An 18,880-nucleotide genomic window follows, 5' to 3' on the forward strand; every position below is an offset into this window, starting at 1 on the left:
TCACAAAAATCATTTTTAAAAAAAGGCAGTATGGGTAATGTTAATAAAGATATTACCAAGTCACTTGATAATGACTATTCTCAAAGACTTGTGTGTGAAACTTTGCCCCAGGGTAGAAACCTGGACCTCTTTGGGAGGGAGAAGCATGAGCTGCTGAGTCAGATAGGAGTTCAAATTCCAACACTCCCATGACACTCACTCACTTAGTCATTGTTCATTCACTATAAAAGAAATTATTGAGCACCCATGATATGCCCGGCACTGTTCTAGACACTGTGGACACAGCCAGACAAAATCTTTCCCGCCTGATGTTCTAGAGAGGTGGGTGTGGGAATGGGGAGACAGATAATAAACAAGTGGACAAAGAAATGAATAATTTCAGACAGTAGTAAATATTGGAAAGAAAAGAAAACAGTGTGCTTTGCTAGCAAGAAGCTGGGGCTTCACCTGCAGCAGGCATTAGGGAAGGCCCTTTGGAGGAGTTTCTATTTGATTTGAGACTGGAACAATGAGATGCAATCAGCCATAAGATGACTTGTGTAAGGTGCTAAGAAAAGGGAGCAGCGAGTGCTAAGGCCCTGAGATGACTCTCTCCAAGAACTGACAAAAGCCATTGTGAATAGCTGTGTGAGGTTAGGTGAACTACTTAGCCTCTGTGAGCCACTGGAAAAAGAAGATGATCATACTGACCCCGCAGGGTTGCTATGAGCATTCAATTAAACAACAATACTTAAAGGTCAACTGCTGTGCCGGGCATGTGGTAGGTGTTCAATAAATGCCAGCTGTTCGTTTGAGCAATACAATTATTGAGGAGGAAAGAATGGGTCCAAAGGATGAGAGAAAGAAGTTTTTGTGGATTATTCTTCCAGAATCCAAAATTCAGGATATAGTAGGAGCAAGGCCCTGAGAAAGGGCTTCTGAACATGCCTCCAGGACATCCCGGATACCTATAACAATACTTCGCATTATTTTAATAACTACTGCCATTCATCGAGCACCTGCTCTATGCCAGGCACTCTGCTGGGCATCTTGATGTCCATGGGCCCCTCTGACTCTGAGGCAGGCACTATTATCAACATCCCCATTTTACAGAGGAGAGACGTGGAGTCTCAGAGCTGATAGTCACGGAGTCTGGAGCCAAGTCAGGAGGCAAGCGAGGCCCCAGCCACCTCCTACCTGATGATCTTTGGCCATTCCTCTCCTCTGATGTGAAGTGACGGGAGCAGGACAATTCCGCCCCACCCTCCATCTTCATCATTCTCCAGGCCAGGAGGGCTGGAAGGGGGCGGGAGCAAAGAGGGAACGAGCGAAACCCTAAAACCCCTTCTCCCAGGATCCCGCCCCTGCGTGCTCCCCACCCACCACTACCATAAAACCGGTGCTAGAGAAGAGTGCTGGTCCGGAGGTGAATTCCCAGCCAAGAGCAGGAGCCAGGCAGGGAAGCGGGGGTGTGGCCAGGACGGGGGGCGGGGCCAAAGCTGCGTCCTTGACTTTGAGGTCTAGGAGGCCCCGCTCCTGACAGGGCGACCTCCCCTGCGCAGCGCCTGGACAGAATGAGGCATGAGGTGTCCTCTGGACGCCGGACCCGGCCACAGCCCTGCCTGGAAGAGGCTACTTCTAACAGGTGCGTAAGGAACAGTGGCTTCACCCACAGGTTGGGGACAGGGAGAAGACACCCCCAGGGAGAGTCTCTATCCAAGTCAGAGTTGCCCCTCTCAGAGCTCTGCCTCTAGTCAGTTGAAAGATGAACAAGAGCTCTTGAAGTCCACCCAAGAGGCCGTGCTGTTGACCCTTTTTACCAAGGAAGAGAGGCTCAGAGAGGGACAGAGTCACCTGTCCAAGATCGCTGGCTGGTGAGGGTAGAATCAGAATTCAGGACCAGGACCACCCCCGCCCCGCCCTTTTTCACCGAGCTCCCTGGCTCACCCCAGCTATCTACATCTAATAATAATTTTTAAATAATAATAATAAGATAGGGGCACCTGGCTGGCTCAGTTGGTTGAGTGTGGGACTCTTGGTTTTAGAGCAGGTCACAATTTCATGGGTCGTGGGATGGAGCCCCACCTGGCGCACCACTCTCATCGCAGAGTCTGCTTGAGGATTCTTTCTCTCTCTCTGCCCCTCCCTCCACTAGCATGCACTCTCTCTCTCAAATAAATAAATAAATCTTTTTAAAAATAATAATAATAGGGGCACCTGGGTGGCTCAGTCAGTTAAGCATCTGCCTTCAGCTTGGGTCATGATCCCGGCGTCCTAGGATGGAGCCCTGGGACGGGCTCCCTGCTCAGTGGGGAGTCTGCTTGAGATTCTCCCTCTCCCTCTGCCCCTCCCCCTGCTCGTGCTCTCTCTCTCAAATAAATAAAATCTTAAATAATAATAATGATGATTATAAAATAACAAGTCATAATATCAAGAGGTCATATAACTGACTTCTTCTACATGCCAGGCTGTTCTAAGAGCTTTCATGTAGTAACATTTAATTCTTAACTCTATGAGGTAAGGGCTATGTGATCCCCACTTCATAGTGGAGGAAACTGAGGCACAGAGAGGTTATGTGCCTCCCCCCAGGCCACACAGCTTAGAAATGGCAGAGGGAGAATTTGAACCCAGATGGTCTGGCCACCAAGACCGCACTTTCCAAAGACGACACACATGCACCTCTCAGAAGGTAAATGAATTGCCTCCTTTTCCAGGTCTTAAAAGGTCAGGTTCCATGTAGTTTCAAAACCCCAAACTCCACCCTGTTTAAAGCTTTGCCTCATCCCCAGCTGAGGCCTGTGTCCGACTGTAGTAAGATTCTAGGCCTGTTTTCTTTGTGTCCTTCCCCCCCACCCAGAGATGTGGTCTGCGGCCCTCTCGGAGCCACGGGCAGAGGGGAGGAAGTCCAGGAAGGGGGCAGGAAAGTTTCTACTTGGCTATTTTACTTGTAAGGTGGAGTCAAGCCCTTCTGTGTGGTTGAGGCACCATTGCTGCATCCGTCGGGTTGGGGGACACTTTGAGGACCCTCTTCACTGCAGAGTATGTTGTTGTGGCTCCATGAACTGGGCCCCCCTAGAGGCTCACCAGCATCTCCCGGCTCCCTCCAGCCTCTTTCTGCCAAGGTCTGCCCTTGGGAGCCCTGTCCCATGAGGGGCTTTGCCAGACAGCCTCCAGCCGGCTCCCTGCCGAGGCATCCACCACGGCCTCATGGGAAACATGAGGACACATTTGTCATCACATGGAACACTAGAGGCGTGGGTCATTTCCACTCCAGCCTCTATTCCCTCTGCCCCACGGGCCCTTTCCACTCCATCCCTCACTTGGACACCAGAAATAATAAGTGGCAGAGTCAGGGTTAGGAACCCGGGTCTAGTGGCCTCAAAGTCTCCAAGTGAAACTGTGACTCCACAGCAGCTGGAGGAAGTGTTGCCGAGACGTGAGGTCTTCTTAAGGTGCCTTGGGGACACTCGTTGAATCACCAGGCACCTGCGATGGTGTCAGAGTCAGAACTCCATCCCCGAATTCAGATTGGGTTACCTGAGATCTTCTACTTCAATCACTGATTCAACAAACACTCCTGAGCACCTGCTGGGGACCCAGCTTGTGCGGGGTGGTGCTGGGGACAGAGCAGCGACCAAGACAGCCCCAGCCCTGCTCTCTTGGGGCTCACAGTCCAGAGAGAAGACAGACCCATCCCCCAGTGGGTAGGGCAGGAATGTGGGGGCCCAAAGAAAAGGGCTGAGGTCTGAAGCTGGGGAGGTGCTGGCCAGGGAAGGCCCTTTCAAAGCCGTTAAATTCAAAGTAAGAGCTCAGAGAAAGGTGGCGTCGCTCATGCAAATTGCATCCCTGTGCCCTTTGTTTCATAAAAGGGGAAGAATGCAAATTTTTCTTTTCCGTCAAGATAGAAAAGCAGCACCCTGAGCAGGTCCTGTTTATTCCCATCACTCTGTGGCTAGAGCTTCCATCACTCCATCTCCTGAGGTCCCTGCCCGGACACAAGTGTAGTGTCTATCACCAAGCCTCCCTGAGGGTCAGGGAAGGCTTCAGAAGGGGGGTGCCGGAGCTGAAACTGGAATCACAGCTAGATGAAGAGTTAGAGGGAACAGCATTCTAGGTAGGGGGACCCACATGTGCAAAGGCCCGGAGGCCAGGGCAGCTGCACAGAGTTCGGTCTGCCTGATGCAGACAATGAGGGAGGAGTGGAGAGAGGAGCATGGAGATGTAGGAGGGTGCCAGGCAAGGGGATCTGTGCTGTGTCCTGAGAGCACTGGGGAGCCACAGAAGGCTTATGAGCAGGGGAACAGGAAAGTCACACCAGGGGCACCTGGGTGGCTCAGTCGGTTAAGTGACTCTTGATTTTGGCTCAGGTCATGATCTCAGGGTCATGAGATCGAGCCCCATGTGGGGCTCCATGCTCAGCGGGGAGGCCACTTGAGACTCTCTCTCCCTCTGCCTCACCCCCCCAACTCTCTCTCAAATAAATACATAGATCTTTTTAAAAAGAAAAATCACACCAGCTGTCGACTCAGATAAAAGACTCAGTGAGCCCCCCTCACCCACCCAGAAGGCCCTGTAATGGGACAACTCCCAGCTCTCCACTTTTGACCTTGGCTCTGAGACTCAAGCTCGCTGTGCCCCAGTTTCCCTGCCTATAAAACAGACTAGTGCTGATCTCAGAGTTGTAGAGGGGACCAGTGAGGTCGTGGTTGGGAGAATCTGGCACAGTCCCTGGCACGCAGCCAGCAGGGGGTGTCAGCTGACCCCCTCCCCCGGAAGCTGCCCTTCTGAGACCTGTCACACCGGGTTCCAGAGCCCAGCACTGTCTGTATCTGATGCTGCTGCCCTGGGAGTCATTCGCTACCACTTCTCATTCCAGGAGAGAGCTGATGTTTTCACGTTTGTTCTGTAAGTGGGAATTTCTGATCCTTAGAATGTAACCACTTAGTGTATTGCTTTTGTTTTTAATCTTTAAAAGACATATTTACAGCACCCCAAGGACTCGCAATTACAGAAGCAAGAATGGTAATAGTGATGATAATTATAATGTCAAGCATTGATTTGGCGTTCACCTTGTTGGCACATTGTTCTAAGCGCCCTTTACAAGCATTAGATCAGGGCTTCTCAACATCGGCACTACTCATATTTGGGGTCCAATGCTTTCTTGTTGCTGGGGCTGTCATGGTAGGAGGCTGATCAGTCTCCTTGGCCTCTACCCACTGGATGCCAGTAGCACCTCCCCCACCCCACATCATGACAACCAGAAAAACTTCTAGACGTTACCAATGTCCCCTGAGGGGAGCAAATCATCCCCAGTTGAAAAATCACTGGAGGCATCATCATTCCCATTTTATAGATAAGGAAACTGATGCTTGGAGAGGATAAGTAATTTTCCCAAAGTCACCAGAGCTAATAAGTTTTGGGACTTGCACACTGGCAGTCCAATTCTGGATCTGACATTCTGGTGTATGTGCACTGTGTGTGTGTGTGCGCGCATGTGTGTGTGAAAGACTATTGAGAACATTTATGCTCTCTTACTTCCTTTATTCAAATTTTACTTAATTTTTGAATGGGTTGTATATTCCCACGGTTTAAATCTCAAAGATACAGAAAAGACCTTGAGTGAAGTCTCTGTCCTCGCCACCCATCGAGTTCTGAGGCTTCCCTCCCCGCCATCACACACAGAGAACCACTGTTTTTGTGTATCCTTCCAGGGTTTCTTTGTGTGTTTATAAGAAATGCAAATATATATTTACTTTTCTCCCATTTTTACACCAAAGGTAGCATACCATAAGAACTATCCAGCAGCATGCATTCGTAACTTAACTACATACTATGGAGATCTTTACCTCTCAGTTCATGCCATTCTGGACGGAGTTCTTCCTCATCCTTTTGTACAAGTGTATCATTCCACTGTGTGAATGGACCATAATTTATTAAATTGGTTCCCGGTGGACGGGCACTTGGATATTTCCAATCTTTCGCCATTATAACTAAGGTGTGGCAAATGACCCTGCCCGTTAGTCATTTTATATTGAGAAAGTGTATCTGTAGAACACATTCCCTGACGTTTAATTTCAGGGTCAGAGGATATGGAGGGCACCTGGGTGGTTTAGTTGGTTAAGTGTCTGACTTCGGCTCAGGTCATGATCTCAGGGTCCTGGGATCGAGTCCTGTATCGGGCTCCCTACTCAGCGGGGAGTCTGTTTCTCTCTGTCTGCTGCTCTGCCTGCCTGTGCTCTCTCTCTCTCTCTCTGTCAAATAAAAATATAGTCTTTAAAAATAATAATAATAATTTGCATTGCTCTTACCATGAGCACAGCTGAACATTTGACATTTCTATTTTCTTTTCTTTTCTATGAATGGGCTACCCACATCCTTTGTATATGTTTCTGTTAGGTTGCTGATATTTTTCTTATTGATATCTCAGAGCTTTTTACATATTAGCAAAATGAGCTCTTGGTCTGTGAGATCTGTTGCAAATCATTTTTCCTGGTATGTCATTGTTCTTCTGAGTTGGTGGGTGGTATTTGTTTTTTTCCCCTTGGCTGAAGTTCTTTACATTTTCCCCTCAGATGTTTCAGTCTTTTATGGCTGGACCTTGTGTTCTTGCTGCCACAGCCATCAATCCAATGAGAGGCAGAAGAGTGGGGTGGGTAAGTGCATAGGGTCTGGAGTCAGACCCTGAGGATTTCACTCCAAGCACTAAGCCACATGGAAATTTAATTAAAGGAAGTGAGAGCAACTGGGGATGGTGGGGCACACGCACCAGTCTACTTTACTGACAGAATTTTGCCTGCCTGGGTGTGGCTCACAGCCCTGCTGTTTATCACCTATGACATCCTGGACAATGGTCTTCAATTCTCTGAGCTTCCATTTCCTCAGTCCTCCTGGGGGTATAATAATTGTGTCACTCAGGGTTGAGGTAGAAAATGGTCTACTCAAAAGGAGTAATGACGGGGGCTTAATATAGGGACTATTTGCAGAGGTGTAGGCAGGACATAGGTAAACCCACCCGAGATTGTGCAACACCCAGGGACTAGCCAGAGCAGAAAGCTGTTACTTCCTCTCTGCTAGAAGCCGTAAGAGGAAGAGCAGACCCCCAAAACCCAAAGACAGTGGTGTATGGAGAGGGACACCAACAGCAGCCTTATTAGAGGGACAGAGCCGACCCCCGTTGATGGAGCAGGGAGGGAGCTGTGGGACCAGCTACTCAAGGTCACTCCCATTGGCAGAAGCCAACCCAAAGCAAAAGACATGGGCACCTAATGATGCAGCTCAAAGAAGTCAGCCTTTCAGGAAGCAGAGCAGGGCAGAGGTCAGAGAATGGATCTGTAGGATACCCTGAATAATGTGTGCTTGGTGGGGTCGATGAAGGAGTAAGTAAGATAATATATGTTCATTGCTTAAAACAGTGTCTGGCTTGTAGAAGGTGCTCAGTGAATGTTCCCTTTTATTTCTTTTTTTTTTTAAGATTTATTTATTTTAGAGAGAGAGAAAGAGAGTGAGCAAGCAGGGGGAGGGGCAAAGGAAGAGGGAGCGAGAGAGAATCCTCAAGCAGACTTCCCGCTGAGTATGGACCTCGAGCCCAGGACCCCGAGATCATGACCTGAGCAGAAATCAGGAGTCAGACACTTAACCAACCGAGCTATCCAGGCGCGCCCCCTACACTATTTCTGTCATTATCGCTGTTATCAACTCTTGATGTGCCACACTCCTCGCAAGCTCAGGAAGGTTTATTTGCTGGGGCATCATCTTGCCTTTGGTCCCATTTGCTCCCTCTGCTCTCTCCTCTCCCTTCCCACATCCTCCAAGGCATCCTGATCGCCTCCTGCACCTGTTCTGCCTCCTTGGCGCTGCCCGCCCCCGCGTCTCCAGACCCCTTGACCGAAGGAGCCAGTGCCCGCCTGCCTGTCCCCGGAAGCCTGAATGGTGTTCTCTCCACTTCTTGGTTCCAAGGGCACAAGGCCCGGCCAGAAACCATGATCTTCTCCCCTGAGGGCTTCCCAGGGCCCAACCACATCGGCCAGGAGATACTGGACACCCAAAGCAGCCTGATCATTGGAAATGCAACAGCTCAAGACACAGTGCCGGAAACCAGCAAAGGACGCAGGAGTGCGACAGAGCAGATACTTGGCCAGGGTGAGTGGGGCTGAGAGGGACCGAGTTCTCAGGCAGAGAGAGCAGCAAGGCTGGAGGGGCAAGAGAGATCTGGAGAGCACAAGAAATTGTGCACAGAACCATGTAGGGGGTGCAGGCCACGCGAAGCTGTTGGCTTTTCAGTGTAACTTGGGAAGGCAGGTAGAGCTGGTGGTCGGCAGGGCTGACCATGCGGGGCCTGAGATTTCCGCTCAACAAAACACTTACCGACGCTGATTCTTACATATGCATCAAATCTTTTTTTAGTGCCTTCTCTGTCCTGGGTGGGGCTGGGCTCGTGGGCAGGGACATGCAAGAACCTAGCCTAGGAGACAGGTAGGGCTCCCCAGAGGAGGGGCCATCCGAGCTGGGATCTGTAAAGCCGATCAGGAGTTTGCCCCGTGAAGAGTGGGAGAAAGTGCTCCTTTAGAGAGGCCAGCTGGAGTAAACACCAAAAAGCAGGAAGGACTGGCTGCAACTTACTGAGCCCTCAATACATACCAAACACAGGGGATTTCACAACGACCGGAGAAAGCAGATGCTCCGAGCACCAAACCCATTGCACAGGTGAGGAGCTAAGACCGAAAGGTGATGTCAATAGCCTGTGGTCACCTAGAAGCAAAAGGCCAAGCTGGGATTCTACAGGACTCTCTTTGGTCCTGGAGCTTATCCCCTTTCCCACGGCCTCTCTAGCCCAGCACCATCTTCAGGGTACCAAAGGTGGGGAGAGCTCCCCCACCTCCCGTGCCCGTGCCATGCTCAGCCTAGAGCTTGTGCAGCCTCTGAAACCAGGACAGCCTTGCAAAGATGTGGCTGCCCCACCAGTGACTAGCCTTGTGTCTTTGCAAAGGTACTTCCCATCTGTGTACTTCAGTGTCTTCATCTGTAAAATGGAGTCACAGTAGAACCTACCACATAGGGTTGTGTTGAGGATTTCAGGGAGTAAATCTGGTGTTTTTCAAGCTTTTTCCATCGTGACCCACAGTGAGAAATGAACTTCACATCATGACCTGGTGTGTACGTGTACACACACACGCACGCGTAAGACACGTGCCATAAAATAACAGTTATTGCTACAAGCAGTGCATTCTGATAGTTTCTATCATATTATAGTTCATGTCACATTTCAAATGCTGATTACCACTTTTTTTTTTTAAGAGTTTATTTATTTATTTGACAGAGACACAGAGAGAGAGGGAACACAAGCAGGGGGAGTGGGAGAGGGAGAAGCAGGCTTCCCGCGGAGCAGGGAGCCCCATGCGGGGCTCAATCCCAGGACCCTAGGACGATGACCTGAGCCAAAGGCAGACGCTTAAAGACTGAGCCACCCAGGCGCCCCGATTACAACTTTCTAAATGATTTCGCCCAAGCATGGATGGGTTTCACTCACTCATAACCGGCCATGAGTTAACATGTGTTTGGAACGGCGTTTGGCTCCTAGTAAGAGCCAGATCCAAGTGGATATTACATTGATTCTTGTTTCTACACCTGGTGGGTTCTTTCTCCTCCTGCCAAGCTTAGCTGAGACACCACCTCCTCCAGGAAGCCTTCCGTGAGTTATTGGTTTGAGCTAAAGTTCTTTTCACTATCACATTGCACTGAAATTGGAAATCAGCTCAGTGTGGAGGCTCCAGGTACTCACCATGACATCAGACTTCCAGCTTCAAATACTCGCTGTGCCTCTCTCTGACCATGAAGCCTGAGCCTAAGAACCCCTGGACCTCAAGTCTTTCACCTGGAAAGAGAACTAGTATGGATGCCCCACCTCTGTAAAGAGGGTTCCCAGCAGCCAGGCGCAGGTCCCGAGCCTTTGGAGACCCCCTCTTGACTCCTCTCTTTCTCTCCAATCCATCAGCAAATCCTGTGGGCTCTGCTTTCAAACTAATCCAGAATCCAGCCACTCCTCCCAGCTCTTCGGCCTCACCCTGGGCCAGCTGAGGGCTGGGCAACTGGGATATTTATATACCAGCCCATGCCAGTCACTGCATAGTGCCCTGGCTGTGCCCATCTCCCAATTCTCTGGCCTGCTTCCTCCTTGGCCAGAGCAGGCTCTGGCAGCCGGAGAAAGTGCCCAGGCAACAGGTGCAATGTGGCAGTTGGAAGTGGTGAGGGTGAGGGTGAGGGGCTGGGGTGGGGGCACCAACAGCTCTGCCACGCCCCATGTCTGGAGCAGCACTGGGCACCAGTCAGGAACTCCAAACACATTTGTTGATGAATGAATGAATGAATGAATGAATGTCCCTGTGTTGGACAAAAGAAGTGCTCAGCCTCTTTGAGGGGTCTCCATCCATGTGGCCTTGCTCTCTGTTTGCACAGCCAGCTCCAACGGAGTGATGCTGCTGACATTCCCCTATGTCTTCGAGGGCGTTATCCAGAGTGACCTCAACTACTCAGTGATCCTGGAGTGCCTGGCTTCTTCTATCACCCCCAAACCTGTGCTGCACTGGACCTTCAACGGGGAGCCCTACAAGATTGGGGCTATGCTGATCATCCGGAGGTTGTCCCTGGAACATCTGGGCACCTACGTGTGCACAGCCAAGAACAGCCAGGGACAGTATCCTCCTATCCTGTGACCCTCTCGCTGCCACGTGAGTCCCCCGCCCCCACCCCAGACTTCTGCATCCTTGGTTGCATTGAGCCACCTACAGAGCAGTCCACTCTGAGCCCCTCTCCAGCCAAGATGTCATCCCGTCCTTCCATCTGCCTGGCAGAGTGGGGATTATTAGCCCATTTTACAGAGGCTGCAGCTGACAGAGATGAGCTCAAACAAAAGCTCAGCTCAGGATCTGGAGCCAGCAATCTGGATCCCAGCTCCAACTATTTGCTGGCTGTGTGAACTTAACCTCTCTAGGTCTCAGCACATACCGGCAAAAAAAAAAAAAAAAAAAAGGCAGGTGATAATGAGTGGTTCTGAGCACAGGCTTTGGAATTTGAATTTTGGCTTCACCACTTCCTAGCTGTGTGACTTTAGACCACTGCCTTGACTTCTCTGTGCCTCAGTGTCCTCATCTGTAAATTGGGAAAATAATAGCGCCCACCCCAAAGTATAGTTGTGAGCATTCAATGAGATAAGGAGGAGAACAGCTTAAAATAATTGTGCCCAGTGCTACTGGACACTAGTGAGAGCTCAGAAAGCATGAGCTAGTATCGTGCTGCAATTACCATTATCCATATTATTATTAATTTTGTGACTATTACTGTATGCGGTGGCACGTGTGGAGCCCCAAGGGGCAGTAACAAGAACAGCCTGTTGCGATCAGGAAAGTGGCCTGGGAGCTGGTTAAACCTGGATTCAATTCCCGCCCTTGTGCCTTCCTGGCCAGGTGACTTAAGATAAGTGACATCCCTTCTCTGAGCCTCTGTTTCCTCCTGTGCATAATGGGTGTGACTGTGTATACCTCTGGAAGATTGTCATAAGGAGCAGAAATAATACATGAATGAGGCTAGCAGAACACCTGTAGGAAAGCAGGTGCTTAAAGGGCACCTGGCTAGTTCTGTCGGTGGAGCATAAGACTCTTGATCTTGGGGTCGTGAACTCAAGCCCAACGATGGACGTGAAGCCTCCTGAAAAAAAAGAAGAAGAAAGAAAGCAGGTCCTTTAAATAGCAGCTATCCTCATGAATATTATTTTTCGTGTATTTGTGCATGGAGGAGGAGAGGCCTGGAATGAGCTAGAATGGTACAGAGGACCTGGCCAGTAGAGAAGTAGGGGAGGGACTTGGGCAGCAGGGAACACATGAGCAAAGGTCCAGAGCATGGAAAAGGCAAGGGTGATGGAAAGTCTGGCTTGGCTGGGTCCCAGAGAGCTGCCATTTCTTCCCAGGAGCTTCAGGATTTGGTTTGGGGGTGAGTCATTGGGAGAAAAAAGTTTAAATCCTGTAGCAGCAGGTGACTCTGATATGTTCATTGAGAATGACTTTCAGGTCCCCCTTTATTCGTCCATCAACTATTCTGGAAATGTTTGTTGGCTGCCTACTACATGACCAGCCTGTGCTGGGTGGTGCTGGGGACATTCTGGAGACAGCCCTGGCCCTGTCCCCAAACACTAATGTTTGAGTGGGGGACAGACCGGTGGGGGACTGACCCATCCACAAACAGTAATGACCAGAGTGGGCAAGACTGGGGTGGGGGAGCCAAGGGGCCACCTGACCCAGCAAGTGGGTCGGGGAGGGCTTCCTGGAGGAGGGGACATCGGAGCTGGTACGAGGATACATAGGAATTATCCAGGCCAAGGGGAAGAAAATGGCATAAATAGCATTCTAGGGGGTACAAAGGCCAGGAAGTAGAAGAGAGAGGTGAGCTCAGAAATTGAGTAGAGTCCAGTGGAACTAAGTTAACAAGGTAGGGAGAGAGAGGGAGAGAGAGAGAGAGAGAGAGAGAGCTGAGGCTGGCCTCCAGGAGGAGGCTGGGGTGGAGGCCAGAGGATGGGGAGGAGGCAGAAGACTAAAGACACGTTCAGGAGGTGAAATGGTGGGAGGCGGCAGTGTGGAGGGAGGATGGCTTCTCCAGTCTCGCCCCTTCTTGGTCCCCAGAAGACAATGTGGATCCCACAGACGCTGAGCCCATTGAGCCAGACCCCATTCTCACTGTGTCAGGAGAAGCTGCTATCGGCCTCCTCGTCGCTGGAAGTATAGGGGCCGTGATGCTGATAGGAGGCATAGCTTTGCCATCATCCAGAGCATAAGGTATGTGCTGCCCTTCACCTCTGTCCACTGCCTGACATCCACTCAGCCCCTACAAGACACAGCTCACTCTGCAGCAAGACAGAAACCCCACCAGCAGCCTCATCCAAGACGCTTTAGACTCAGAGAGGAGGATACCTACCCTTGACGCATGCACGCAAAGTTAACCAGGGAACAAAGAGACAGAAAAGGATTCCGGGGCTCATCTGCCTAGGTTCGAATCCCGGCTCTATTCCTTACCCACAGTGAGGCCATAGGCAAGTTGCTCCCACTGTCTGTGCCTCAGTTTGCCCATCTGCAAAATGCCATCCTTGGGGCTGCTGTGAGGATGAAACAAGTTACTATTTCTCAAGCATCTACACCTGTGCCTGGCATGTGGTCAGTGCTGTATTCAGTCCTTCTACACATATCCATCCAGGGCACACTCTGCCGGCGCTGGGGAAGCCCTGGGAATAGCAGCCGGAGTCCTGGACCTCAGGATCTTGCATCCTAGTCAGAGACACCAGCAATTCACGTGACGACCAAGTAAAATATAGATTTTGGATGTTGGATATCCAGCATGTTGGATAATGGTGAGTGCTAAGCAGTGGAGTAAGGCTGAGAAGTCAATCCAGGGTTGGGGTGGGGCACAGTTTAAGTCAGTGAAGGCCTCCCCAAGAAAGTGACATCTGAGCTAAGACACTGAGCAAAGGAGGGATGGATGTCAGTGGATGTCTGGCAGAAGGGCATACCCAGCAGGAAAAATAGCCAGGGCAAAAGGCCCTGAGGTAGGACTTCCCTGGTGTGTTCAAGCAATAGCAAGGAGGCCAGTGTGGCTGGAGTGGTGTGAGGAAGGGAAAGAGAAATATGGTATGAGATCAGGGAGGGAATGGGGGTGGGGGTGGGGGTGGACAGAAAGTGTAAGGTCTTGTGGGCCATATAAGGACTTGGCTTTTGTTCTGAGTGACATGAGAGCCATGGAGGGTTTAGAGCAGAGGAGGGACGGGATCTGACTTATATCCGACTTGCATTTCATTCCTAGATGTATTAGCTATTACTGTAATACTATAATATCTTACCATGTATTGAGCGCCTATTATGTGCTTGCTAAACATTATTCTATTTAATGTCCACAAGAGCTCTGCAGGTGTTGGGGGGAAGGGGGGGGGGCGGTGGTGGTTAAGAAAGAAGATCTTGTTTTTGTCAAAGAGGGAACTAAGGCTCAGAGAGAAGTGACTAGCCCCAGACCCCACAGCTAGAGAGGAATTCAAACCCAGAACCCTGCCTCATTCCTAGTTCTCGCCCCTAACCTCAACTGCCTCTTTTCCTACCATAACAACACAAGCCTTCATAGCTTATGTACTGCAAGCTGACATGGTTTGCAAAGGCCTTGTGGATCAACTGGGAGAGGCTGGGGCCAAGTCTCCAGTCCCTGAGTCCCATGTGGAACCTTCCATGGGTGAGGGAGGGCCAGGCTACTGCCTGAATCCCCTGCATCAGCCTCATCACTGTAGCAGCTGCAACTTCCTGGGCCCTCGGGAAGTGCCAAGAGCCTTCAAGTCACAGCTACTCCAAGGGATGGGTATGTTCTTGTCCTCATTTTCCAAGTGAGTAAACCAGAGAAACTCACCTTGCCCAGCGACACAGCTGACAAATGGCTGACCCTGAACCAAGCCCAGATTCAAATCCAAAATCATGTTCTTAGAGGGGAGGGATGAGACATCCAGTCCCTGCCTCCATGAGCAGGCAGGAGGGGTCACTTCCTCTCCTCCCACAATTTTGGCCAAGACGTATGATGACGGACGGACGCTGACGGCAGCCAGGAGGAACCAGCCTCTTCGAGTCATGGCAACCTTGGAGATGAGGTCATGAGGACAGGCGTGGCTGTCTTGCCCCTCCCAGTGGGGAGGAGCAGTCCTCGGGAAAGAGGGGTATGGGCTGAGGGGAAGCCCCACACACATCCACCACACCCAACAAGGGCCAAGAGAGATCCCTGCTGTTTGCAGTTAAGGCCCTGGGCCTTGAAGCCAGGCTAACTAACCTCCTACCCTATCCGTAAAACAAGGATAAATGGTAATTCCTACCTCAAAGGGAAAGTGTGCAGATTACATGACACAGTAGGAGTAAAGCACTGCAAATAGTACCTGGCAATGGTAAACCTCCAAAAAATGTCAGCCACATTATGATGATGATGATGACGATTTCACTCTCTCTCTCTCATTATAGGACTAACAGACAAAGAATACAGATATGCTGCTGAAGTGGGCACTTGTCTGTCAGCCTCAGAGGTAATGCTGGGAAGGGCAGCAAGAGAATCCTGGGGCTGGGACAAGATGAAGTTCCTGGGGGCTCCAGATGAGACCTCCTCCTTCCTGATCATTTGTCTTTGGGATGTTCTCATCTTGCAGAGAGTCCCAGAGACTGCCTTTCTCTCCCTCTCGCCAGCCGCCAGTGTCCCATCTGCCCAGCTCACCAAATCCCTGGAAACCACCTACACAAGCAGTCCATATTTCATAAAATTTGCAGGCTGAGAGCAAAGGATACTCACTTAAGTGGGTCGATAAAAACAAAAGGAGGAATTTAATACAAGGATCCAGGAAGACTTCCAAAACTCCAAGGGTGTATCAGTTAGCACCCTCTGTGTAACAAACTATCCCCCACCAAATTTAATGGCTTGAAAAGACAGCCATGGATTTAGCTTACAATTCTGCAGGGTTTTCAGTTTGGGCTGGGCTCAGCTGGGCCATTCTTCTGGTCTCTGCTGGGCCCACTCATGCACCTGTGATGAGTTGGCAGTTACCCAGGGACTGTCTGGACTAAGACAGTTGTCTGGAACAATTAACCTGTCCTCCACATCATCTATCATTCTGTAGCAGGCCGACCCAAGCTTGTTCACATGACAGAGGCAGGATTCCAGGAGTGAGAGCAGAGGGGCAATGCCTTTTAGGGCCAATGTTAAGAATGGCACATCATCATTTCTGGGGCACCTGGGTGGCTCAGTTGATTGAGCAGCTGCCTTCAGCTCAGGTCATGATCCCGGGGTCCTGGGATCAAGCCCCATGTTGGTGGGTGGAGGCGGGGGGGGGGGGTCCCTGCTCAGCAGGGAGTCTGCTTCTCCCTCTCCCTCTGCCTCTCCCTACACTCGTGCTCTCTCAGATAAATAAAATCTTAAAAAAAAAAAAAAGAACAGCACATCATCATTTCTGCCACATTCTTCTGGCCAAAGCCAGCCACGTGGCCAGCCCAGATTTGAGGGGTGGGAAATGGACACCACCTCTTCATGAAAAGGAAAGAATCTGTGGCCATTTTTTTCAAGCTCCCACTGAAGGCAGTGCGTGATCAGAAAACAGGAACGCTGCTAGAACCAGGGCAGGGCAGGAGCTTGCTGCCCCTCTCGGCCCCCAGCCCTCACCCCTTGTCACCCTCCTCTCTGGGTACATGGGATTCCACAGTTCTCTCTCTGTCTCTCTCTGCATGTGGGTGCTCAGTGTTTCTCCATCCACATGGGAAAAGACACAATCCCATAACTTCTAAGTCCACAGAATCCCTTCGCCTTGTCCCTGAAACCCCTGGAGAAGGCATCTGATTGGCTCACTCATGTCAGGTATCAACCGTGGTCCCATTCCTGTGGCTGGGGTGGGGTCCAGGAGGATTCGTACCAGCAGAGTTCAAGGGGCTTAGCCCTGTCTGTTTCGTCGCCCAGAAAACAGGAGAGGTTTTGCCTTCTAAGCTGGACAGACACCCCAAAATGTCTTCTACACATGCCGCTTATTTTTGCTCCTTTTCAAAAAAGAAAAAAAAAACTAGAACAGAGAAGTGGGGGAGGTGGTTACAAGGCCCAGAAGTCCATGGCCCATTTGTAAATAAGATTGACCACTTGATTTTGAGCTGTTGGAGAATCCTGGTAGATGGCAGGCTGAGGGGAAAGGAGTATGGATGAAGCTCTGGCGTGGATGCATCTAACATCTGAGGAACTTCAGTGCTTTTGTGACCAACACAAAGCCACCTATCACATCATGATGATTAGCAGTAATAAGAGCAGACCTGAGTTCAGATGTTGTCTGCCAAGGGCTGTCTCTGTGTCAGCCCCTATACTACATACCTTAGGTGATTCATGGGTCATATCATCTTCACTGAACCCACTGTGGAAAGGAGAATCCACCCCCACTTTCCTGACAAAGCAGGAGAGGCTCAGAGAGAGGGTAAGTGACTTGCCCAGGGTCACATGGGTAGCAAAAGGTGGAACTGTTCTCCAAGCCAGGTTGCCTGGCTCTGTTTCCAATCACCCCACTTTCCTGTTGCTCTCTCCTTGGGGCCAGAACCCCTTTCCCCTTCTTTCATGAGCTCCCACCTACTGTATCAGGTAGTGGTCATTTTGCTCGTGTACATAGGATAAAAGTGATGCTCAGAAAGGGCAAGTGACTCACCTGAGGTAACACAGCCATGCATGGTGCCAACTCGGGTCTACCCAATTCCAAAACCCGTGCCTTAGACCAGTGCTGTCCAATAGAAGTCTCTGTGGTAATGGAAATGTTCTATATCTGCACCATCCGATACATGTGGTTATTGAGACCTTGCAATGTGGATAGTGTAACTGAGGAACTAAAATTTTTATTTGTTTTTAATTCAACTTAATTTTAATTTATATTGCCGCCTGCAGCTAGGGGCTATTGTACTGGACAGTGCAACTCTTAACTCCTCATTGTTAAAAATAAATACCCCCCCCCAGCACCCATATGTGTAGATCACTGACTCTGGGGTCCTTGCCCTGGTCTGTCCAAGCGTTCAGATTTGTTTGGAAATCCCTAATATCTAACCAGTTCCTTTGTCACCTGAGGCATCCTGCTGTACCCCTTTCCCTCCTCCCTTTTCCCTTCACTGTTAAAGAAGAAGTTCGTCGAGTGTTGCGGGGGGCGGAGCAAGATGGCGGAGGAGTAGGAGACCTAGATTTCGTCTGGTCTCAGGAATTCAGCTGAATAGGGATCAAACCATTCTGAACACCTACGAACTCAACAGGAGATCGAACAAAAGAATAGCAACAACACTCTGAACAGAAAAGCGACCACTTACTGGAAGGTAGGACGTGCGGAGAAGTGAATCCGAGGCGATATTCGGGAGGATAGACGGCGGGGGAGGGGCCTCCGTTGGCTGCTTCTGGCAAGTGCTAGAGCCGCGGAGCACAAAATCGGACCTTTTAGAAGTTGGCTCGGCGGAGGGACGTCGCTGCAGTGGCTAAGCGGGGGGTGGAATCCTCCCCCGACAGTGTGGTCTCAGGACCCTTGGGGTCACAGAGAGACCGGGGGTGCCTGAGTGCGCCAGAGCTCCCAGGTATCGGAGCGGGGAAGCCGGCTGCAGAGACGGAGCCGAGGCGCGGGCTCTCAGCTCGGGGTGGCCATAAACTGTGATCTGCGGCCCAGTCGGGGCACGGCTCCCCCAGCAGGGACCCAACAAGCAGCAGATCCGGGGAGACTCCCCTTCCTTCCCAGGGAGGAGCGGTGCGGGAACGCACTGCAGGGATCTGCTGGGTTTGGAGACTCCGTGCGGGGTCGGGTGCCAGAGATACAAACGCTCGGTCACAGGCCGGGTGAGCACGGAGTGCGGCCGGAGACCAGGGACACGGAAGTGACTGCTTTTCTCTGGGGGCGCACTGAGGAGCGGGGCCCCGAGTTCTCAGCTCCTCCGGGTGGAGATTGGGAGGCCACCATTTCTGCCCTGGTCCTCCAAAGCTGTACCGAGAGCTTGCAGGGAACAAAAGCTCCTGAGAGCAAACCGGAGCAGCTTCCTTAGCCCGGACCGACAAGGGCAGGGCAATTCCGCCTCCGGCGAAGACATTTGGAAACCACAGCAACAGGCCCCTCCCCCAGAAGATCAGCACAAACAGCCAGCAAGCCAAGACCAAGTTGATCGATCAAGGAGAACGGGAGAACTCCGGCGCTAGGGGAATACTGCACATAGATTCATGGCTTTTTTTTTTACCATGATTCATTAGTTCATCAAAGTTAATTTTTGTTGACTGTTTTTTTTTATTTTTCTTTTTCCCTTTTTCAGCCAACATCTTATCAATCCCTTTTAAAAAAAAAAAAAACATTTTCTATTTTTCATTT

General features: G+C 50.7%; 1 protein-coding gene across 1 annotated transcript; it reads left to right on the forward strand.

Moving 5' to 3' along the window:
- Positions 1 to 1,515: 1,515 nt before the first annotated feature.
- Positions 1,516 to 15,848, forward strand: IGSF23 (immunoglobulin superfamily member 23). Its single transcript, XM_027619101.2, is given in 7 exon segments — positions 1,516 to 1,624; positions 7,792 to 8,118; positions 10,432 to 10,671; positions 10,674 to 10,703; positions 12,648 to 12,773; positions 12,776 to 12,800; positions 15,003 to 15,848. Coding segments are annotated over 7 exon segments (846 nt in total). The 5' UTR covers positions 1,516 to 1,560; the 3' UTR covers positions 15,037 to 15,848.
- The last annotated feature ends 3,032 nt before the right edge of the window (positions 15,849 to 18,880 follow it).

This window comes from Zalophus californianus, chromosome 17, assembly GCF_009762305.2.
Source record: "Zalophus californianus isolate mZalCal1 chromosome 17, mZalCal1.pri.v2, whole genome shotgun sequence".
Classification (NCBI taxonomy): domain Eukaryota; kingdom Metazoa; phylum Chordata; class Mammalia; order Carnivora; family Otariidae; genus Zalophus; species Zalophus californianus.